Source organism: Amphiprion ocellaris, chromosome 20 (assembly GCF_022539595.1).
Source record: "Amphiprion ocellaris isolate individual 3 ecotype Okinawa chromosome 20, ASM2253959v1, whole genome shotgun sequence".
Lineage (NCBI taxonomy): Eukaryota > Metazoa > Chordata > Actinopteri > Pomacentridae > Amphiprion > Amphiprion ocellaris.
Genome location: NC_072785.1, coordinates 7,671,610 through 7,695,569, shown reverse-complemented (window position 1 = coordinate 7,695,569; position 23,960 = coordinate 7,671,610). Strand labels below are relative to the sequence as shown.

Here is a 23,960-nt window from a genome sequence, read left to right as displayed (position 1 = left end):
CAATTTTGGTTATTCAGGAGATGTGATTTCAATGTGATACGCAAATGCTAGTTAGCATTAAAAGGTTGGGAATTGATTAGAATGGGTACATGTGCAATGTTTTCCAATGCACCATATGTGGCTGTTGTGGATTTTAAAGTTACAATCTTTAAAATGTCAGTTCTGTTGGGTTTGGGGCCGTAATGACTAATCGTTAATGGATTAATTGCTGTTCATAGTTTGACTGATTAATGACGTACATCAGGTCAGAGAGCCTTGTGGGAGCTTAGCTAGCAACAGGCCACCATGCCAAAGTCTTCTGTGAGTGATGGTTAATGACTTCCAACCAACGCTCACGTTTTCTAGATGAGCTATAGCTTACCAGGGTATAGTCTCTATTGCCGAATGTCTAAACGTTGCTAATGTATTTTTGCAGCCAATGTCATGTGCTTGTGGTTTAAAATAACTTCATCACCATATGGAAAATTGTCCACTGGAGTTTGTTTGTGTTTGGATTAATAGATTATTAACCTGCAGACTATCAGCATTCTTAGTTTGGGTGCAGCCTTAGTTACTTTGCACATTTGCTTTGTCAGGCATAAGGGGGAACTAGTGCATCTTTTTACGCAGCAGTCAGACTCACAGTGAATAATGTGCAGTCTGACCTTTCTGAGAAACCGGAGGCATGCAATCTGTCCCCTACAGCTCCTCTATCATCTGACCGTTGCTGCTCAGTGCTTTGTGATTGTATTTATGTGCCTTATCCTGGTTTTGACCATTTTTGGGGTATGGCTTTTACATAGAGCTCAGAGAAATCTGGTTGTTAATGTCCGTACGTACATGATAATTACTAGTATCCTGATTACTGCAAGGGGTCTGTGGAGTTGACAACACAAAACAGCAATTTGATCTGACAGTCCTTAAATTAATTTCACTTCGGTTATTGAAAACAAAGCCACTTTGGCTTATACTAGACTCAGTGGGTTCAGTGGAAATAACCACCATCTCTCTTTCTGACGAGAGTGGCCACAGTTTTGTCCAAACTTGGCAGTTGAGAGGAATATCGCTTCATTTTTAACCAATTTGGAGCCATCAAAAAACGTGTATGCATCTGGTATGATGGGAAAAACTATGAGCCGCTTCATGAAAAAGAAACCATGCGGATAGTTTGTCTTTTCGTTGACACCATTTGGATGAAGCCTGTGCATCTGGTTGGCTAACCTAATTAGGTTTCTCAAAAGCAGGATAAGTGCTTATCTAGATTTCTGAAACCAGGATGTGAAGTTTACATATGCCAAGACAAAAACAGGATACTTCAAACTTCAAAAACCCAATCATAACCAGCATACTCAAGTCAGTGTTAACTTCATTGCAAACAGTTTAAAGGACTACTTGTCAATAAACATGTCTAAAACGACACATAGCATTTCTGATAACTTAAAAATCTACTGTGGTAGCTTCTCAACCAAAGCTACCCTGTTGTTTTTTTTAACAAGTTGAACACCATTAATGTGGGTTAGCGGCAGTAGCGAATGCTCATTTAGCTGTCAGTTAATGCTGCCCTGACACCATGTGAAGACAGTGAGAGTGATAGCGGTGAGATAAAACTGAGCTGGATCACATTCTGCATGCTCCCCTGTGAATCCCTCACACTTAGCCAGGTTTAACAATCCAAATCCATTGTGGGAATGTCAAACTCTGCCACTGTCAATTAAAACTACCATGTACTGGGGTTATTACTGAATGTAAAAACACAAAATAACTTAACAGAGAAGTTCTGACCGTAGATGGTGTCAAATACGTAGTTTCATTTCACTAAAATCTCATGAATTGGAATTTTTTTTCTCAAGTAAAGTCGGTGAAGGGTCCCAGCAGTGCAAGGAAACTGTAAACCAAATGAGAGCCTCAGTAAAACACTGGCAGCAGCCAAGTTACTCCATAAATGTAACATGTTTTTGTGTAGTTGCATCAAGAATGCGACGCAGTTTATGGGAGTGCATTGTGCAAGCTGTTGCCTGACTGATGCCAGCTGCTCAGCAGTTAGTCAGGGACCAGCTAGTGAGGCTTCTCATAAATCATGCTTTCAGCTGGGTCTGGTGTACACCCAAACACAGCAAGAGCCATCGCAGTTTAACTTTTAGCGGCCCACCTTCCCTGGGGGAGGCTGCTCTAATCCACACACACACATTCTGCTGGAAATGCTGTAGGAAATGCAGGCGAGGGAGGGGATACCCTTGAACAGTGTGTTTGCACCATAATTTTTACGATCATGGCACGCAGATATCTGGTTTTCAATGACTCACAAGCTTTTAGAAAATTCTATCTATGATCTGCATGCGTTTGTTAGATTATTAGCCTTTTTTTCCTACTTGACCGAACAACATTATGAGCATCTATTTACTGACAGTTCAATCAATTCAAGTAGAGCATTTAGTTGAAATTTTTAAGCAGTTATTTGCATTTTATTCATTATGCTGAAAACACCAGAGAGCTGTGTAACATGCTTCAACTCCTAACAGTCCAAGTATTGCAGTGCTCAGAACCCGAGTGCCTCAACAATTTCTCTGTGGCTATTTAAAGAACATGGCAGGAAGAGAAGCAAGGAAATAAAAATCTGATCTCAGGAATAACACGAGGGATTTACTCTAAAACGTAACTCGATACCTATACAGTAAATGCCATCTGGGCTGAAATGTTTACCAGTGACTGAATACGGTATAAATGCGGAGGCTCTTGATGAATTTTGAATAAATGAGATTCAAACTGACTCGCCTCCAGCCTTGTGGCTAACACTGATGTCCTGTTCCCAGACGGATAAATATTGGGTCACGGTACCAGGCGGAGGTGCCAGAGCTGAGGCAGCGGTCAGCTGTCGAGCTGGATCATCATCGTGCGGATCTGGTCTGGGCTCCGCTGAACGAAATGGAGGAAAAACCTGATTTCCATGAGAAAGGTAAGAAAAAACACCCTGATGCAATAATTTAGAATTACTGAATCGCCTGAAACTGAATATAAATCCTTGCAGACAGATTGCTGGTGCAGGACCAAGATTATAATTTTTAAAAATTATTTTAAAGTAAGGTTTTTTTTGTTAAGTTCTTTTTTTCTGTTATTTTCAATCAATTTAAGCGACTATTTGTTCTATTGTTGGTATTTGTACTGTAAAGAAAATATTCTGTTTTCAAATTTTCACATAAATATATAAATGTTATTTTTCTGTATATAGGTTACCAAGAACAAATCTGATTTAGTTTTATTGTCTAACATGATAGTCTGGCATTTCGTTGTTAGGGAAAAACATAAGTATCCATCTCCAACTGTTTCTATAGCTTTTAACATTTTTTCTATTTCCCATTTCTACTTGCTTATTTACCTTTTTTTTTATTCACCGTGGGCTCCTTTTAAATATAACGTCCTGCACATTTATCAAAGCAGCATAACCACTGCTTGAAGCAGGGAGTCCTCTTAAATGTCTTCTGTTCATAAATCATAAAAATGAACAGACTAAAGTTCAATTTCTTTGGTCATTTATTGTAACAAAAAATGAAAAACCTGTGATCAAAATATACAACATTTTCCAAGTATCCACAGGCATTACCAATACTAAAAAAAAAAAAAGATAAATCTACATATTAGTAATGTTTTACTGCTCACTGTTTTAATTTGTGATCATGCTTATCTCCTATCTGGTTAAACAGCCTGCAGTTCAATCCAGTACAGACAAAAAGTCCCAGAATTTTTGCCACATCACTGTTGGTTGCAGCTGAGTCACTACTGACTTCACCAGTGTGTTGAGGAGTACATAGTTTTTTTGCTTATTAGATAATTTGGCAAATGCAAAGGATTTATTTTTGGTGGTTTTAAATTAAACAGGCAGAGTAAGGTGATTTTTTTTTTTTTCAATATCTAGAGTTTTTTAATCTTAGATTTGGTTGCTTTTATGCAATGGAACTATTCAGCACGCATGTTTAGTGTTGGATAATCATATCGGTTTCGTAACTTATCTCCTGATTAAATGTTTTCATTCTTTCGCAAGCAAACCCCAAATGCAAATATTAAGAATCACTTATTCAGTGTTGCTCACAGTCACTGTCTCTTTCAGTGGAAGACCTCATGCACCTGGCCTGCTCCAGTGTTTTGTGTGGAGGAGGCACCAACCAGGAGTTAGCCCACCATTGTCTGTACGAGTGCAAAGGGGACATAATGGTGAGTGCAACAGAACAATCCATATTGACTGGCTGCACAGGGATTTCCATGAATAATAGAAAAAATGACCGGGAGCTGTGTTCTACACAGTTCGAACTCGAGCCAGGTTTTCTTCTAACCCACACATGCACACCGACCTGTTTTTCTCTTGAACATTGTCTTCACTCACAAATCCAATCAAATCTGTATTGCTATTAGAATATGTAGCATCAAACTGAATATTTTGAAAAACGTCCACTCCTGAAGTCTCTGACAACTTGTTATTGAGTGATAGGACCTTGAATAAACAGCATAAAGTTGGTTAATATTGATATTTAATCTTCTAAATAAAGTCTTTAGCAGCTTTGAAGACCGATTGATAAATAAAAACGACAACAAATTGCATTAATTTTAAGATTTTTATGTTGCTTGCAAGAAAATGGTAAAATTTTCTGGTTCCTGCATCCTCTTGGCTGAAAAAAATCCACCTAAATTTTGTCAACTAGCCAAGTCTTCATCCTTGCAGCCTGGTCACACAAATCATTTCCTACTTATTTATTGACTTATTCATGATGTTCAGCCAAATACAACAAAGTCTTCTTCTTGCCGTCAGAAAATCTCCATCACATTTTCTAGGATGCGTGTGTGGAACGTGCATGTGTGAACATAACCACAATGGTAGGATGTGTTGAAGCACATGCACGTCCTCTGCATGGTTTAGAAATAGTCTCGACTTAAGGCAATGTTCTCAAACTTTTTCTGGAATCCACCTTTTCAAAACCTGAAAAAAGTTCACTCACAGTTTTTATCTGTCGTAATGGAAACACTAAGAAAATGGTATCCAAGTTTAATGTAAGTAAAACAAGCGTTAGAGACAGATAACATCAGATAACTCTTGTTTGTGTATTTACGCTACTTAAATTTCTCTATATTTTTCCACTGATCATCCACACCCTCCCTGCTGTGACTCTATTCCTGGTCCACCCACTAGTTTGACACTCCCTGTACAGTCGTGTTTATAGTTTCCATGGTGGCATTATAAAAATTGATGACCAATTTTTTGCCACTGCACAGAAGCAGACCACAGCGATTCCATCCAGTCAGACTGTTCTTAAATAATGCTCTTAAATAACTAGATTAGTTTGACCATTTGGCATTTTGCATGTGTCATTTCTTTTAAAAACTTCTGATAAACTTCTGACAACTCACTCATCTTAAACCCTGATACCACCAGCCTCAAGGAAACAAAAGGCCAGACAGAAGTAATAACTTGTCAGTCTTTGCACTAGTTATCTATAATATGCTGTTCTTTTCGGAAAATTGACCAAATTCAAGTTTAAAATTAAGATATTTCTTCCAAATTATTTATTCTACACACCTTGTTGAATAAATCCTCTAAACATCGGCCAACTGCACCAGATTCTGTAAAAAAAAAAAAAAAAAGAAAGAAAAGAAAAAAACGATGCTTCTCTAAACAATGTGAGAAACCATGAGCGACTCAGCTTTGACTATCAGCCATGTGGCAAAAATTCAGGGACTTTTCGGCTGAACTGCAGGCTGTGTTTACACAGAGTAAATTGGAGATGAGTGTAGAAACAAATCAGAGAGACTGAAAGGAAAGTAAAACATAGTGGATCAATACTGTCAATGCAGCATGACTCAAAAATCAGTGGAGAAAGTTGCTGGAAGATGCGTTCAGCATGGTGAAATATCCTTCTAGAGGTAATGGACAGAGTTAATGTCAAGTTATGTGGAAAAACACGGTTCATTATGGTGATAAAAATGTAAGTTGTGAAGTATCTATCACATGTAGAGCCACTATTTCTTTTCCAGTATTGGTGTAACACCTGTGGGCAATCAGAACAATGTTTTAAATGTTAATCCCATTTTTTTCTTAATTTTTAATAAAATTTTTTAATATATAATCAAGAAATTCAACTTAAGTTGTTGCTTTTTGTATTATAATGCAGCTATAACTTTGCTATACAGCCCACATGACATTTTAAAGTTTTCTCTACTTCTGGTTTTGGTTGTGCTGTTTTCATAGAGGTGCAGGACTTTATACTGTCGTAAGAAACGAGCCCACAGTGATTAAAAATATGACCGAAGCAAAACCTGCCCAGAAACCACTTGGGGTTCAGAGGGTTAATCAAGGCAAATAAAACCAGGCCAACACTGCTTGCAGCAGAAAGCATACTTTTTGAGCTTGTTTACTCTCAGCCAGCTTTCTAACAGATTTCATTTAATAGGCATGCAAGTGCGTGACAAAGACTTGACATTGTGACAGTGTTGCACAGTGGAAGGCTGTGAATGAAGCAGTGTGTTCCAGCCTCCCTTTTTGTCCTCTGAAAACTTGACATTTTAGGTCAGTGGGATGAATGAAAAGATCATATTTCGTAGCTGCTGCATGCGTCCTTGTATTCAGAATAATTAAATCCGATCTGCATGAGCACATTACAAGCTGCAGCTTCGTTTATCACTAAAACACTGTAAATAATATGCCCTTAAGTTGACAAGCAGACAAATCTGATTGCTGACCAGCTGTGTGTAAATGTGAGGTTTAAAGTTATCAGGGGTGATGCAGCTTTTATACACGTGCTCTCCAACTTCCTGCTTTGATCTGATATCTCTTGATAACCTGGTTTTACTGTGTGCATGTAAATGTAGTCTTCGAATGCCTTCAGCGGAGCACTCGGTGATTATTGAACGGAAGTGACTGATCTGTCGAATTTCACTTTGCATTGTACTGAAACTCCTGTGGTGTCCTGAGATGACTGAGATAATGTAACGGTTGATAGCCAGAAACAGACTGATGCTACTTTGTAGGGCTGCATAGAGACTACAGGAGACTGTAGAGCTGTAAAAAAAAAATGAATTTATTTGCTGGTTTGGTTGCCGGCTTATATCTTGAGTTGTTTTTCAAGCAAATGTGCAAAATCTGTGATAGCTCCAAGCTCTTATTTGTGAGTTTCGTCCTGCTTTTCTTTGCACTGTGTGATTGCAAATTCTTAAAGTGTGAACTGAGTGTCAGAAAATAAGAGATTAAGGAACCTGCGGTGCACTGTAGGGAACTGTGATTGGTACTTCCTGCTAATTTCTGGCATTTCACTGACCAAAAGATTGATTGAGTGCTGCAGCAACTTAATCTCCAGCCTCAGTTGACTCTGTTTTGTATTGTGATATAAGACAGATGCACACAACAGGTTTACTCTGTCTTTCGTCTTTGTATCTGGTTACACATATGTCTGAGCTTTACTTGAAAGCAACAGTACTTAAAGTTTATGACCTTGCAATCACTCATGATGGTGTTGCTGAGAAATCTGAGCAGAAAACTGGACAGATGGGTGCTCTACCGTATACTGCAGCCGTGATACAGCCTCTGTCTCATACCTATTGCAGTGCAGTAAGTACTTATCCTTCAAGCACGATTGTATAAAACAGCTGAAACACGCTGCACTGCTCAAATACAAACACGCTGCACGATGATTATTCTCGTCGTGCAACTGGGTAAACGACAAATAAAAAAAAGGAAGAACATGCTCCGTGCTTGTTGTTGTAATGAGGTCAAACAGTGGTCGCTGTTAAATGTTGTGAGGCGGCATCTCTAGTGGCTCTTTCCTGGTCGCATCACCCCCATCAAAATACCAACAGCAGATAAGTGCATTGTTTGAATTAAGCAGAAGTTGGTAGTAGGAGAGGAGAAGCTGCAGATGGCTGCAGTGGGGGATGTTAAAAGGCCTCAGCACCTCACAATAGCATAGAACTACATTTATCTTGATTTTTAGCAAAGTTAATTTCAATAATCACGAAAATAATTATTATTGCCATTGATTTTAATACAATTCTAATCAATCTGACACATTGTTTTCATTGAATTGATTTACATATAAAGCACCTAGAGCTTTAGGAGAAACTTGTTTTGTCTGATCAACATCCAAAACCCAAGATATATTCAACAATATATAGATATTAAAGCATTCTGACGAGATAAAGCAGTAAATTCATACATTTATGAACCTTTAGCCCCCAAGTGTTCAACATTTTTTTTGCTTGAAATGACTTCATATAGTTACAGTTTATTAATAAAGCAATAATGTAAACACAGCTTTCATCGTGCTTCACAAATGCGATAATAAGATCGGATCAGATAAGCTTTTATTATTCTCACAGCAGGGAGTTTTGCAGAGTTGTGGCGAAGTGGAGAGTGCAAAAATAAAAATGTAGGGACATCAATTAAAAAAATAAACAAGAAATATGCAAAAGCAGTTTTGATTCTTCAATATGTAGAAATTCAGATCTTGAACAGATTCCTCTGAATATGGAAAAATATTACAGAGGGTGATTATATATGGAGAAAGATATTGCACAGATTCTGCAAAGGGTAGAATAAAAAATTATATTGTACAGTCTTTTATATTAAAGCAAGAAACATGTTTACATTTGTTTAGAGACCCAATCTTAGATATTTGTTGTACAAAAAAAGTAAGTCACATTCAAAATCTATACATTACTGTTGTCTCGAGAAGAAGACTTACTTACTGATTTGAGAGTCTCCAACTGAGAGAGACTCTTTGATTCACAGAGAAAACAATCTTTGCCGTGTGCATTGAATCTTCTTTGCAGTGACTTAAGCGGTTATCCTAAAATCAATACCTCTATTACTGAAGATGTGCAAGCAGGAGTTGACTTGCAGCCTGCCAGCGTGCTTTATGGTGCGACTGGTGGAGATTTTGGGCCTTAGCGACCAGCGCTGGTCCAACGTTGTCAAGGAAACTACGAGGGGGGGGGGGGGGTGTTGGTTGTCAAAGCGCCCACTCTCTGCAGTGGTCCGGCTCAAACTGCCGTCTTCCAACATTGCCTGCAAAACGGATGCTTCTCAAAGAGCACAAAGTTAGTTCCTATTTTAACTGTGACAGTATAATGATGATAATAATACGCCCTGGTACCTGGAAACAGCAGGAAAAATGAGAGCGGTGTTTATTTCAGTCCCTGGTTCCCTGTAAGCAACCGGTTCATTGTTTGCCTCGGTGTGTTTTACGGGTTTATAAAGCACAATCAGAGCACCTAATAGAGCCAGAGTCGGCCCGTTTGGCAGGATAACTGGCTCTGTAAAGGCTCGTAACTGTCACTGCGGTGGAGCTGCTGTGCTATGTTTGGCAACTTTCGAGCAATATTTAAGTGCTCTTTGTTTTGCAGGCTGCTCTGTCCATGCTGATGCTGAGGAATCCAATTTTCCCCAAGTCGCATCATCTGTCCTGCTACCACTACTCAGGTAAGTCGCACAAAAATAACATTTAGAAATGTTTCTGCTTCAGTTGTAGGACGTAGCAATGGCAATTTTGTGACAAGAAAATCTAATTCTATGTGACTGTCATAATTTTTGGCGTTAATTTTTGCTACCTAAAGCAGATCCTGCCATAATTTTACTCACTCTGACCTCATTTTTTTCATTGTAATACAAAGTCCTGCACGTCTCAGGAAACAGCACAACCATGACTAGGAAGTAACCAGAACTCGAACATGTCTTTTGTATAATATATCATAATCATAGTGATATAAATCCTACAAACAAGAAGATGAAAGTTGATTTCCTTTGATGATTAATTCTGCGAAAAACTGGAAAACACTAACTAGAATCAATATTTACTACATGTTTCCAAGTGCCTACATGTGTTAGCTCTACTGGAAGTAAAGAAATGATGGCTCTACATACTATAGCTTCTAGATTTTTAATTTGTTTCCACACTTACTTCCTATCTGCTCTGTGTATATACAGCCTGCAGTTCAGCCGAGGTACTTGAGTTTCTGTAGAGTCAGTCGTGGCTTCACAGTTTTAATTAATTTATTTTTTTATTCTTTACAAAAGCCTGTTACTGCAAATGCTTTATTTTTGGATATTTTTTTTAAAAGCATGTAGAATTAGTTGATTTTGATTAAAATCTGATTTTTAAGCTTACTTTTGGTTAACTTTTCCAGCTGTACAGTGAGCGAGTAGTTCAAGGGCTGTTGGAAAGGTGAAAACCCAACAATTCTGCTGTTTCTGACTGTGATAAATAGTGTAATTTTTTCCAAGATAACATGCTTTTCAAACCTGCCTGCATATTTTGGGGTTCAGTGGGTTAAAGAATTTCAATTAAAATGCTCAGAATGTGTTAAAAATGCCGCTTTATCTTCGCATATTTCTCCCAGTATTTATCATTTCATCCTCCAGACCCCCAGTCGCTGCTCAAACCCCCCCCTCCTTTCTGTCTTGTTGCCATTAAACAGTGATGGACTTTCTAAAGCCCTCTGCCTTGCCTCAAAGCAGTGGCAGCTGCAGCAGTGAGAGCGTTTTGGTGTTGGCGGCGGGGTAGTCAGTCACTGTGGAGGATTGTCAGGGTCAACGGGGTGCAGGGAGGGGGCTTACAGCATGTGGTTAATCCCAGGCAGAAGACAGGAGAGCCATTGTTTATCCAGTGATTTAAATGTGTGTGTGTGGTTTTAAGGATGGGGGGTGGAATCAAACTTGTCAAGGTCTCCGCACACCCTGAATATAATGTGGAAGGAGATAGTTTTGTATTCGCGAAGTGGTTTTAAACTCTTCACTAAAACGCTGAATCTGTTTTTCTCTTTTTTTTCTACCTGTCCTCCTCTTCCTCCTCCTCCTTCTCCTCCTCCTCCTCCTCCTTCAGGATCAGACAGCTGGACAGCAGCAGAGAGACGCCAGTTCAACAAAGGCATCACCGCATTCAAGAAAGACTTCTTTATGGTGCAGAAACAGGTACGTATGCGCCTTCAAACTAAAGCAGACTCTAGTGGTGAGATTTGTGGAGTCAGCAGATCTTCCTCAATGAACAGTTCACACGTGATGTTATCTTTTCCTCCCTTTGAGTGGGTGGAGAAAACAGGAATACAGTCACTGGAACGGGGTTGGATTATTTGCAGAGTCATCGTCAATTATTGCTCGTCTGAACCACTTCAAAGATGAAGATAGATGCAAATCATATTAGTCTCACCGTGTTTGTTTGCCAAAGCACCAAATTAAAGGCTTCTAGATTTGATGTATGAAGGTGCTATTTAGATGGTGATTTAGATAGGTGTTATTTAGAGACTTCATCTTTCCTCGAATGAAAACTGCTCACAGCGCTTTTAGATAATTAGACTCTTCATTGTAGTAGCTTATAGACGGTAGTTAGCAACAACAATCAATTGTTATTTATATAGCATCTGAAACATTAAGATTTGATTTCACTTATTATTTTTAAAATTTGTCTTGCATCCTAAGACATGTAATATTTCACATAACAAAAAACACTGAATCAAGCAACAGAACAAAGCTACAACGTAAGTTACTTAAGGCATTATGAATAAATGGCTGCAGTGCTTCAATTTGGCCATTTCCCTGTATAGATGTAGTTATTGACTGAAAAAAGAAAAAGAAATGGCAGATTAATCAGTAACGAAATGAATTTTTTAGCACCTCCCCAGCTACAATGAAGCTTCTCAGCTACATTTAAGTGGAAAATTATTAGTCTGAGTTGCCAAAATACACGAAAACTAATAAATACACATAAATAATGCAAAGCAAAACCCTATTAAATCTCAGTCATCTGAGGTTGCTATGTCTCTGCTTGCTTCGCAGCAGCAGCAGCAGCAGCAGCAGAAGACTGTATTTGTGCTTACATAGCAGCTCTGTTACACCAGTACATACAGTAACATGTAAAATGAAAATTCCCTGAACAGAGTGTGTGTGTCTGTGTGTGTGTGTGTGTGGTTCACAGGTGACCACTAAGACAGTGGCGCAGTGTGTGGAGTTTTACTACACGTACAAGAAACATGTGAAGATGGGCCGAAACGGGACCCTAATCTACGGCGAGGCGGAGCCTTTGGAGAGCAGGACCACTGAGGATGAGATGAACCACAAGGTCAGACACACGTTTAATATCTCTACTGCAGAAAGAAATGTTATTAAATTCAGTCGGTCTAGCAAGTTCAGTTTGCAGATGTGAAGACGAACATAAGCTGTGTTCCAAAATAATTGTACTGAAAACCAAACACAGCTCACAGACTTATGCAAAAACATTCTCCAGCAGTGTTATTTGGAGTCCTAGAGACTAATAAGGTGTGGTTTACAAGTTAATGTGGTAGAAATGAGCTGCAGGGTGATACTATGTAAAATGGCACAGTGTGAGTTCAGAAAGCTCTCAGAATGTCTTTATTGACCAGCTGAGTGTTGAATTAACCCTCCTGTTGCCCTCATTTACGGGCACCAAAAAATATTGTTTCCTTGTCTGAAAAAAATCCAGAAATTCAGCAAAAAAAAATTCCCCAAATTCCTGAAAATTTGCAAAACCTTCAGAAAGGAAAATTCCAATAATTCCTATAAAGTTTCCCTTAAAAGTTTTATTTTTTTTAAAAAATGTGGCAAGAAAATTCTTGTAAATATTTTCAAAAAATGAGTAAAGATCATCCAAAAAAAATCCTAAAAATATCTAAAATGATTCCATATATTGAAAATGTGGACATCAGAAGTTTTACTGTGAAAATATTTTTTTTCCCACATTTTCAAACTTTAAAATGGGTCAATTTTGACCCGCAGGACGATACGAGGGTTAAACCATGAAACAGGCCTCAGCTGTGGCTCATAGTGGTCTTACTCTGATTTGTAATAAATACATTCATCCATTGAAACATTGCAGGTGCAGTTTAAGTGGTTTTCATGGTAACTGGATAAAGCCGCATGAATACATAAGTTGCAGTAACCTTATTAACCTTTCATGCAGCATTCACTGTCATTTAAAGAAGTATAGATGCATAAAACCAATGCTCAAGAAGGATGTAGTTTTTTTAGCATCCAGTTCTACGTTTGTGCTGCAGAGGCATGTGTGTCTTAATACAAACTGTACTTGTTGGACCAGCAGGGTGCTCACAGACTGGAGCCTCAGCGGGAGGAGGACAGCAGGAAGTGGGAAGGGTCAGCTGACAGGAAACAGGATGTCTGCCCCACCAGGGTGACACACACGCTGCAGTCCACCGACAACGTGAGTGTAAACCAGCGATGGCATGAATAAACAACGCAAGAAGCACAAACAGTTATTCACACGAGGAAGCTGTTTGTGTAACTTTTACCGTCTGAACCCCACATAGCAGTTGCTGAGCTTTTATTTGCTCCTGATACATTTTTTTTTATTCGCTGTGGGTTCATTTTTTTACTGCAGTATGAAGTTCTGCATGACTACAAGTAGAGAGAACCCAGTTTGTTTCCACATTTGCCTTCTATCTGCTTGGTGTAAACACTTTCAGTTCGGCTGAAAAGTCCCTACATTTTTGTGACATGACTGTTGGTTGCAGCACTAACGGCTAAAGAGCTAATAATTTCCCGGTTTTACAGACTGTCGTTCATGTAGATGGTCTGTTTAAGGCCAATTCTTAAATAAGACATGCAGGTTAAAGTGATTTCGATGAAGTTCCCTGATTTGAAGCTTATACTTGTGCATCTTTGGTGTCATTTTGGCTATTTTACAAAACAAATAATGTGTCTTTCAAACCCACAGGCAGGTTTTTTGGCTTCAGAGAATGAAAAAATATCAATATCAATGCTGTACTTTCCAGTTCTGGTTATCAAACTGCCACGTCCAGCCACACCTCAAACATGCTCACATTGCACTCATCCAGTCACCAGTATAGATCAGATAACCCCTTCTTTTTCATGGGAAGTTTTAACATTGGTCTCATACTAAATACAGCCAGAAAAACTCATGATAACCCACAGAAGTAGGTCAGTGCTCCAGAATAACAATCAGTAGTTAAAATAGTTTGCATGTGGGGTCCCCTGAAATCCCTTTTAATGAAGTTAATACTGCAGTGATTATATTTTAAATCCCAGAATATGTTGTTGGCTCTAATTCATGCAGAAGTGTCATTTTATAAAGCCAGAGTCATACAGCTGCTATTATCTGTTTTATATTTACAGACGCTTTTCCATCTGCAGTATATATACACTCAGATATAACTGTGCAGCAGCATTCGGAGGCTCAAAGCTCACACCAGGACCTTTCCCTAAAACTCCTAACAAGATAAATAGATACTGTTTTGCAACAAGCCTCCACATGTTCCTGGTTTAGAAACCTCACTTGGCATCATCACGCTCTTTGTGTCCTTTTGAACTCTGGCCGACTTGGTGCATGTGTGTTGGATTTGCTGCCCCCCGCTGGGATTCGGAGGAGATAACTCGTCTTGAATCCACCTCTCTTGCTATTGTGTAACTCCATTATGTGTGACGACGAACCGTGACTCGACAAAAAATGCCTTTGTCCTCGTCGTTCGCGTGTTGTCGAGGAGAAATATCCGGCTGCATGCATGTTGCTGTCAGCTGGCACATTCCTGCACAACACTGTAACGCTATCCTGCATAAAAGCTGCTCATAAAGTGGCTCTGGGCTCATTATCTGCCCGACGACCGTCTTAAAAGTCTGGCCAGCTTTTCATGTTAATGACGCCTCCTGTGTTTTATTGCAGCCGGGGACCGTCCTCATCATGAAGGGCCAGGAGGGGAGGGAGCTGCCGCTGTCCAGGGTCATCCACCCTCCTCACCCACCTCCCCCCAGCTCCAAACCACGAGGCTACGATGGCAACGCACGCAGGACGAGCCCCTCGACAGGCAACAAAGGCACGGCCGGGCAGGAGGGAGAGTTTCCCTGCAAGAAGTGTGGCAGGTGAGCGATCGGGAAGTGTTTCTGTGCTGTTTGTGTTTGACCTGTCGGCTCTTGTTTACCTCTGCAGCGCTCGCTCAGGTTACATAAGAGGTCTCAGACAATATATATATATATATATATAAAATACAGAAAAATCTACAGGAAATGTTGCCCACTTGGAATATGCATCGGTAAATAGAGGCAAGTGTCTCTCAGTGTCTGTTTGAAAGATTCAAACGTCCTGTCATGCTCTGATTAAATAACAGCTCGTCCTCTGGCAGCACTGGCCGTGTTATTGCCAACTGTGTCCTAGCAACTGAAACACAGTCGATGTGGCACATCGCTCCTCTTGTCAATGCAACTCTACCCGGTGACTTGACGAGAGCCACTCTTTAAACGCCGAACCTGCACACAGTTGTCTCACCATAAGTTGACCTCCACTACGGGGGCCGGGAATCCAGCTTTTGAAAGATTTAGAAGCAAACATAAGATGCAGATCAAAGGCTGTGAGCTAATATTTACTCTACCAAACAACATGTTCCCTAAATGCAAATATTTCCAGTCTTTCTCTAATTTACATAATTCCAAGTTGAGTGTCTTTAGGTTTTGCACTCTAGTTTAGGAGAAAATAGCAATTAATATGCGATTTTTGAAACTTTATTCTGCATTTTTCTGTATTTTTATGACTAAACAATGGAAAATAACAGCCCCAAATCATTGCTGGTTGTGAGTCTATAGTCTAAGAATCATTATCCAGCCTTATTTGCATGTATCAGACTGAACTTTGACCACAGTTTTTATAGAGAGACAAAGACAATAACCAATGGGTGCAAGTCTTTACATGTAGAGTACAACGATATGCGTGAATTCTGTGCATCTGTTGTCTAAATTAGTATTTTAGTGTAATTTACATAAATGAAAGCATCTTCCACTCATTTTTTTCCCGGCTTTCTGTCCATGTTTTGGAGGAATTGCTTGATGTAATTCTGAATTCATCACTTAAAAATCAAAGTTACATAATCATATCCAGCATATTCAGAGTCTCAGCTGGTGTGTTTCAAAAGAGCAGCAACATGATAATAAGTTTGGTCCTACTGAGCCCCACACACTTCAAATCAGAGGAGTCATCTGCAGTTGTTTACTTTTTTATTTTCCAATAATTTGATTAGTTGTTTGGTCTATAAAATGTCAAAAAATAGTGAATTATGCTACTTAATGTTTCCCAAAGCCTCAGATGACATCCTGAAACGTCTCGTTTCATCTGTAACACAAAGATGTTGAATTTACTATCATAAAGGAGTAAAGAAACCAGAAAATATTCAAATTTAAGAAGCTTGAATTGGAGAGTTTAGATTTTTTAAATAATTAAACTAACAAAGACGTTGACAAATAATTTAATAGTTGGCAGCTTATCATATAATTGTTGCAACTTTATTTATGCTGTTGGTTGAGCTCAGTTTATCATTTTGCCAACTTTTTTTACTTCTCTGCTGATCAATAGACACTACAATTTATAGATGTTCCCTAAATGCATCATATGCAGGTTGAGGTAGATGTGTCAGCATGTGACCAAAAATTAGTTGGAAAAAGAGTAAAATTAGACGTTCTAAAGTCAGATTCTAGTAAAGTAAAAGTTAAAACAGATTGATTTTATCTACATGAGCTGTTTTGTATTAACCAACTTTTTTTTCCTTGCAAAATACATTTTAAGTGTCAATACTGCAGTCGAACATGTTTATTTTAATGTAGGAAATTGTGATGTCTCACTGCCATCATGTTAGAAAGTAGTGAACTACATGATGTGAAATCCTCACACAAAGATGAAAACTTGCCACCAAAAGACAAAAAAATGACCAAAAAAGATGTAAAATCGCCACAAAACAATGTGAAATCACCAAAAATGACAAAAATAATGAAAAATGTGAAATAACTGCAAAAATATGCAAAATCACCAACAAAAAGTATGTGAAATCACACAACAGACAAAAAATGTCCAAAAAAATGTGAAATTGCCACAAATGAATGCAAAATCACCACAAAACGATGCAAAATCTCCAAAAAAAGACAAAAAATAACGAAAGATGTGAATTAACCGCAAAAATATGCAACAGCACCACAAAATGATGTAAAATCACAACAGACAAAAAATGTCCAAAAAATATGTGAAATCACCACAAATGAGTGCAAAATCACCAAAAAAAGACAAAATATTATCAAAGAGACGTGAGATAACCACAAAATCACCACCAAAAGACAACAAAAGACCAAAAAAAGGTGTGAAATCACCACAAATGAATGCAAAATCACCCAAAGACAAAAAATTATCAATAAGAGATGTGAAATCCCACTAAGAAGATGTAGACTAACTAGGTCGGTGTCTTTATGCCTGCACTTGCACTTATCTTCACTTGTGTCCAGTTGGACCTCTCCCTCTCCACCAGCCTCTTCTTCTACACCTCATTTAGTATTTTAAAACAATCAGCTATAGATCGTTTCATCATGGGAACACGGTAACAGTGAAGAGGAAAAGCGGTACTTTCAACCAGAATAGCTAATCCAGAGGCTCCAAATCAACCTGACAATCACCCCGCAACCTCTCAAAAAAAGTCGCAACTGCAGCCGTTTTGTTCGCTGTCTGGATCCCTGCTAAGATCGACCAGCAGAACACCTCTTTGACCTCGTCTTCCTTCCTTCCTGCAGGATTTTCTACAAGGTGAAGAGCCGCAGCGCCCACATGAAGAGCCACGCCGAGCAGGAGAAGAAGGCGGCGGCGCTGCGCCAGAAGGAGGCCGAGGAGCGAGCGGCGGCAAAGGCGGCAGCCGAGGCCGCCGCCATCCTGGCGGCGCGCCAGCAGAACGGGACGCGACAGGTCGGCGGCGACAGCACCAACGACGACTCCTCGGACGGGGAGGACGACGACGACGACGACTGGCAGTGAGAGGAAGGCTGCGGACACACCGACTGCACCAGAAGAAGAAACCCTCCAGTTGAACTCTGTTGGAAGACTTCCGTTTTTAGCTCGGCACATTCAGGGACAGATCGACTCCCGCGTTTAACTGTGAATGTGTGGACTGAGTGAGATGCGCGTGCGTGTCCACAACGTGCTTTCCAGAACTCCCCTTTACTCTGCTTGAAAAGCTTTTTTTTCCAGAGTTACCTCTCTTGGTCACAGGGCTCGGTAAAACTAAAGCCATGCCGCTCCTCTCCGGCGCTGTCCTGTTCTTCACTCCCAGCTGCGGCCTTCCTCCGCACTTTGTCGAGTCTCGTCCTGCTTCGTTTCGACAGGCGTGGAACTTTTTTTGGACCCTCTTTTTTTTCTTGTTTTTGTTTCCTCTGAGCCACAGCTTGCTAAACCCACGTCCCAGCCGTCCAGCATCGGATGGAGTTTTGAAATCTCGACAGCTGGGGTCGAGCGCGGCGGAGGGTTTTTGGGCAAACGGATCCGCAGACTTTCGCCTCCGTTTCGTCGCTCTTCTGCACTCGAAGCCGCCAAAAGCTTTTCCTCAGATGCATGATGTGCACCAAATGGGTTCTCTCTCTGTTCCTTTTTAGTTCTGTGAATCCCCCTCGCCTCTATCTCCAACCCTTTTATAGCCCCCCCCCCCCGTTTGTTCCTCACTGTCGATGCCTTGGATGTTATGCTTTTTACCTTGAAAATGACAATCAATTTTACACTGCTGTTGTTTTTTTATGAATATATATATACAGATAAATGTTACTTTTTTCTGCCTGTGTAGCTATATATGGTTATTGTTGTTTTTGTGAATATTCCTGTTGATGATTATTATTATTATTATTATTAATATTATTATATTCTGGTTTTGGCTGCAGTTTCATTGAGCGCTTTTATCTGTTTTTTTGTCTTTTTTTTAATTTAAAGAAACAAAAATAATGCTATTTGCTGCCTGTTTTTAACTGTGAGTTTTTTTTTTTTTTTTATTGGAAGCCAGAAATGAAGAAAAAGGCAGAAATGTACGTGCAATAGAACAAGTTGACCCCCTTTTTACCTGAGTGTTCAGGGCCCTCCTCCTCTATCTGGATGCCTCGCTGTCAAACCCTGTAACTGATAGGAGCTACTGACTCAGACTGTTCAAACCGCGGAGCTCTATAGATGCACAGAACGAAGCGGGAAAAGACAAAAAACATAGCCCTGCGCTGAAATTCGAGCCACAGTTTACCTACCCCTTATAGGGGAAAATTCACAGATTAAAAACTAGTGTTAAGGGCCGATTTACACATTTGCAGGCTGAGATAAGAGACTCCACCCACAACATGACCTCTGTCAGTAAATTATTTACTTTGTCAACAAACAGGCATTAAAAGAAGCCAAATTTGATCCAGATCTTTGCGGGTTTTAACAGATTTCGAATGAGATTTTTCCAGATGTCAGCTTCTATCATGACTTTCTACCTCAGCGTTTGAACCCTGGCACCTTCCACAGACTGTTGTTGATTGGACACTTCAGTGCAAAACCAGACTCAATTCAAGTTTTGAAGGCTTGTAAAGCGGATTCTGAATCCCTGTTTGTTTTCTTTTACACAGCATTCTTTACTAATGCAGATTTAAGCAGTTTATTTGAATGCTGACAAGTGACTTACATTTTCCTGCTTTCAAGTGCCGGATATGAAACTCTTGGAGGGTTTACATTTTTCTGCTGATGAGAGTAAATAATTTACTGGCAAAAGCAGGAAATGGCAGAGGGAGAAGCGTTTTATATCTTAACTGCAAAACATACTTTGCAGGGGTTTTGTATTCCAGAATGCTGAAAGGCTTTCTTTGCTCTTTCTTCGCGTCAAAATTTACTTCTTACACTTCACGCAGTGACAAAAATGCACAAACCGGCAGGAGCTCGGTGCCATATCATATTCTCACCCTTAAGTCCCTGTTTGCTGATGTTTTGGTAGCTCTAAATTGAAACCCGATATGTGAGAAGAAATGGAAAAGAGTCTCAGCCTGCGTTTGGATTGTTGTGGCACTAAAACGCTCCACTGAAACCTTGGCAGCGTGGCTCGACTGCTACTGAAGGACACAGGATTAATGGCAAAAAACGTGCAAATAAAGTCAAATTTAAGTGCAGGTTCGTCAGTCTGCAGAATAGAATGGTTACGATGAAGCGGTTTAAGTTATTTATATCGATTTTCTCATGAAATGTGGCTGTTAAAGACCGATATCGACTCGATATTTTTCATCTCTCCAGCCGTACGGTGTATCTACGGCCACCTTTTATCTGTTTACCTTGATACGAGGAGCTGAATCGGACCACGGAAATGGCATATTTTGATCCGTCTATCGCCGCCTATCTCTGTGTTGAGCCCTTCAGCCCCGGAGCCAGTTTCTGTTGCCGTAGCAACACGTGGGTTAAAGGGTTATTTTTCCTTTAAAGGACAAACCACAGTGGGGAGCTGGGAGAGCTGGGAGGAACAGCTCCAGTTACCAGTTACTCCACCAGTTAAAACCTGGGTCTATGCACAGACTGTTTGTGTGTGAATGCGTGTGTGTTTAAAAAGTGTGTGTGTGTGAGTGCTTTGAGGTCAAACGTTTAACTGTACGCCAGTCAAAAAAAAAAAAAAAGTTTTGCAGACTGTTCACATGTTTGTTAATTTATATTTCCTTTTTTGTTTTCTCGTCTTGAGGTTCTCGTCGGGGGCGATGTCACTAAAAAGAAAAGAAAAAAAGCAGAATTACGGATGAAATCGAGGCCACAAACACACACAGCTTCTCCTCATATCCTCCAGTCGGTTAAGGGAATTTTAAAGGGGACAAAAAAGGTTTATTTAGCTAAAGATTAGAAATATATATATATGAATGGAATTCTATGTTTGCATACTTTCTATGCTATTTTCATATGGGGTTCACACTAATGATGAAAAACGGAACAGAATCTCAAGTGCTTTTTACTACAGTGTAACTTATTTGTTTTGATTTGATTTTTACCACCTGTGTTTTTAGTAATGATTTATGAAGCACTGTATATTAAAGTTTTAAAATATTCTGCAGGCTTTTTGGTGGATTTTTTTTGAACACTCCTCTTTAATCGCTGTTGCTGCTTCACTGGGAACCACAAGAGGGCAGCATTGTCGCACAAAAAGTTTTCTAATGCCGACGATTGCATTGTTCACATGTGGTTCGTTTGGTGGAGCCTCCACAGACTAATCGGTTAAATAAAATTAACTGAAGTTTGTTTTTTATAGCACATTTTAAAATCAGCTGCTCTGACAAGCAAGTAATGTTATTTATAAGGCACCTTATCATACACAGAGGTTATTCAAAGTACTTTACAGGTAAATGTAACAATTAAAATATAACCTGTAATAAAGATTAAATGTATTATATTAATCAAAAACTGTACAGACAAGTTGACTAAAGTGCAGAGATTTAAAAAATAATTCAAATTGATTGACTAAAAGAGCTAAAAAGAGACAAGAGATAAAGGGCACCATAAGATAGAGAAGAAATTTGTTGAAATTAAGGAAATAAAAGTGCAGACAAGTTTAAAAGAATACAAGCAGTTTAGATCAGACTTCATAACACTCATCACTTAAGCTTACTCTCAAAATTTCTAAACTTGGGGCAAAATGGTAAACATATCCCTGAGACTTCAACAAAAAAAGTGCAATAAAAAGAAAACAGGGCGAAACTTGTAAAATGAATAAAAAAATAAAAAGATAGAAAACAGAATGAAACTTTCAAAAATAATGAAAATAAAATACAAAAAAAACAGCATGAACTTGTAAAATCAATAAATATGCAACACTAAAAAGAAAACCATGAAGCAACTTGTAAAATCAATAAATATAAAATACTAAGAAAAAGCTAGAAAACAGGATGAAACTTGCAAAATATAAAATACAAAAACAAGCAAGACAAAACAGGATGAAACTTGTAAAATCAATAAATGTAAAATATTTAAATATTTTTTAAAAGGACAGAAAACAGATGAAACTTGTGAAATCAATAAATATAAAATACTTTTAAGATCAATTTCTAAAATAAATCTAAAATGTTAAAGTCTGAATGCCACAAAGTGCAACTAAAACCAGCGGGAGGCCCCGGTGAGAATGGTGAGGAAACGCTACCTAACTTCTGAAGTGGCTGCAAATTTTATTGAGATTTTACAAAGCACTCCTGCCGAAATTTTACCTGCACCGTGTGATTTTATCGTTGATAATTTTAACAGCAGACTGAAGTCAACCCTGGACTCAGTAGCTCCACTTTTAACTAAAACAATCAGAAGAAAACCTATACCCACGTGGAGAAAAAATGATAAAATCAATCAATTAAAAAGAAACTGCAGGAGTGCTGAAAGGAGATGGAGGAAATCAAAATTAACAGTTCACTACGAGATCTTATGTCAACAACTCAAAACCTACAATAATGCAATCAAACAGGCAAGAACTTCCCATTTTGCAAAGCTTATCACAGACCATAAAAACAACCCCAAGTTCCTCTTCTCCACCTTTAATGTTTTAGCAGGCACTAATTTTAATAAAGCTTTTAAGACGCCATCTGACGCCTTCTGTGAGAACTTTGCAGACCACTTCAGAACCAAAATCAAGGACATCAGATCCAGCCTTTTATCCCTACAAGTTTTACCTGTGAACACACCTGATCTGCTGTCCTTACCTGAGGAAACGCTGGAGAGTTTTGCCCTGGTTGATGCAAGGACACTTGGTGGAGTTTTCTCCCAAGCGAACCCAACAACCTGCCTTTTCGATCCAATTCCCACACCTCTCTTAAAATCATTTTATGGATTCTTTGAGGAACAGTTTTTAAACATTATAAATTGCTCTCTTCAGACGGGTGTCTTCCCCACTGCCTTTAAAACGGCGGTGGTGAAGCCCCTTCTGAAGAAGAGCAATTTAGATCCCAATGTTCTCATTAACTACCGTCCTGTATCCAACTTACCATTTTTAAATAAAATTTTAGAAAAACTGGCTTTTAACCAAGTCAATGACTTTTTAAACAGAATTAACATTTTAGAAAAACATCAGTCTGGTTTTAGAATGAACCACAGTACAGAGACAGCACTTTTAAAGATTTTAAATGACATCAGGTGGAATTTGGATAATAAAAAAACTCACAGTGTTGGTTCTACTGGATCTAAGCGCTGCTTTTGATACAGTAGACCATCATATTTTGTTAAACAGACTCAAACACCTGGTCGGCCTCTCTGGTACTGTTTTTAACTGGTTTGATTCCTACCTCACAGACCGTTGTTTTTGTGTAAGTATGGATACGTGTTCCTCAGGAACCCATGAAATTAGGTTTGGGGTTCCCCAAGGGTCAATTTTAGGTCCCATTCTTTTTAATCTTTATATGCTTCCTCTTGGGGACGTCATCAGGAGACACGGCATCAGTTTCCATAGCTACGCTGACGATACACAGCTGTACATTGCCGTGTCTCCTGATGACACAGGGCCAATAGATACCCTTTTAAACTGTATTTTAGACATTAAGTCATGGATGGCAGCGAACTTCCTACAGCTCAACCAGGACAAAACTGAAGTTTTAGTCATAGGTCCTGAAGGCCAGAGAGAGAAACTTTTATCTAAACTACAAGATTTTAAACCAGCAAAATTTGTAAAAAACCTGGGCGTGATTTTCGACTCTGAGCTGAATTTTATGCCACATATTAAGAATATAACAAAAATAGGTTTTTATTATCTGAAGAACATAGCCAGAGTCCGCCCGTTTCTCTCTCAGGCCAGCACGGAGGTGCTAATGCATGCTTTTATCTCTTCTCGTTTAGACTATTGTAATGCCCTGCTCTCTAGTCTTCCTAAAAAGAGTATTTTAAATCTACAATTATTGCAAAACTCAGCCGCACGCGTGCTGACGAGGACCAGAGGGCAGGAACACATTACACCAGTTTTAAAGTCGCTGCATTGGCTCCCCGTCCGCTTCAGGATCGATTTTAAGGTTCTTTTATTAGTTTTTAAACGTCTTAACGGCCTTGCGCCTTCTTATTTGTCTGATCTCCTTTTAACATATCGACCCTCGCGGATCCTGAGGTCCTCTGGCAGTGGCCTTTTATCCATACCACAAGCCAGGACAAAAACCCATGGTGAGGCGGCATTTAGCCACTATGGCCCCCGCCTGTGGAACAGTCTGCCAGAGAACCTCA

The 23,960-nt window shown here is 39.3% G+C and overlaps 1 protein-coding gene across 5 annotated transcripts in view; it reads left to right on the top strand.

Annotated features, from left to right (window-relative positions):
* mideasb (mitotic deacetylase associated SANT domain protein b) overlaps positions 1–20,828 on the top strand; it is a 32,395-nt gene extending 11,567 nt beyond the window's left edge. For 4 of the 5 annotated variants that reach the window (XM_023271891.3, XM_023271883.3, XM_023271874.3 and 1 more), the window contains exons 6-13: positions 2,790–2,932; positions 4,082–4,185; positions 9,361–9,436; positions 10,836–10,924; positions 11,925–12,068; positions 13,062–13,184; positions 14,661–14,857; positions 17,537–20,828. In XM_023271891.3, the coding sequence (XP_023127659.2) occupies positions 2,790–2,932; positions 4,082–4,185; positions 9,361–9,436; positions 10,836–10,924; positions 11,925–12,068; positions 13,062–13,184; positions 14,661–14,857; positions 17,537–17,774 (1,114 nt within the window). In that variant the 3' untranslated portion in view covers positions 17,775–20,828. The remainder of the gene's footprint in view (positions 1–2,789; positions 2,933–4,081; positions 4,186–9,360; positions 9,437–10,835; positions 10,925–11,924; positions 12,069–13,061; positions 13,185–14,660; positions 14,858–17,536) is intronic. The other variant, XM_023271900.3, reaches the window with a different exon arrangement.
* Positions 20,829–23,960: the final 3,132 nt, after the last annotated feature.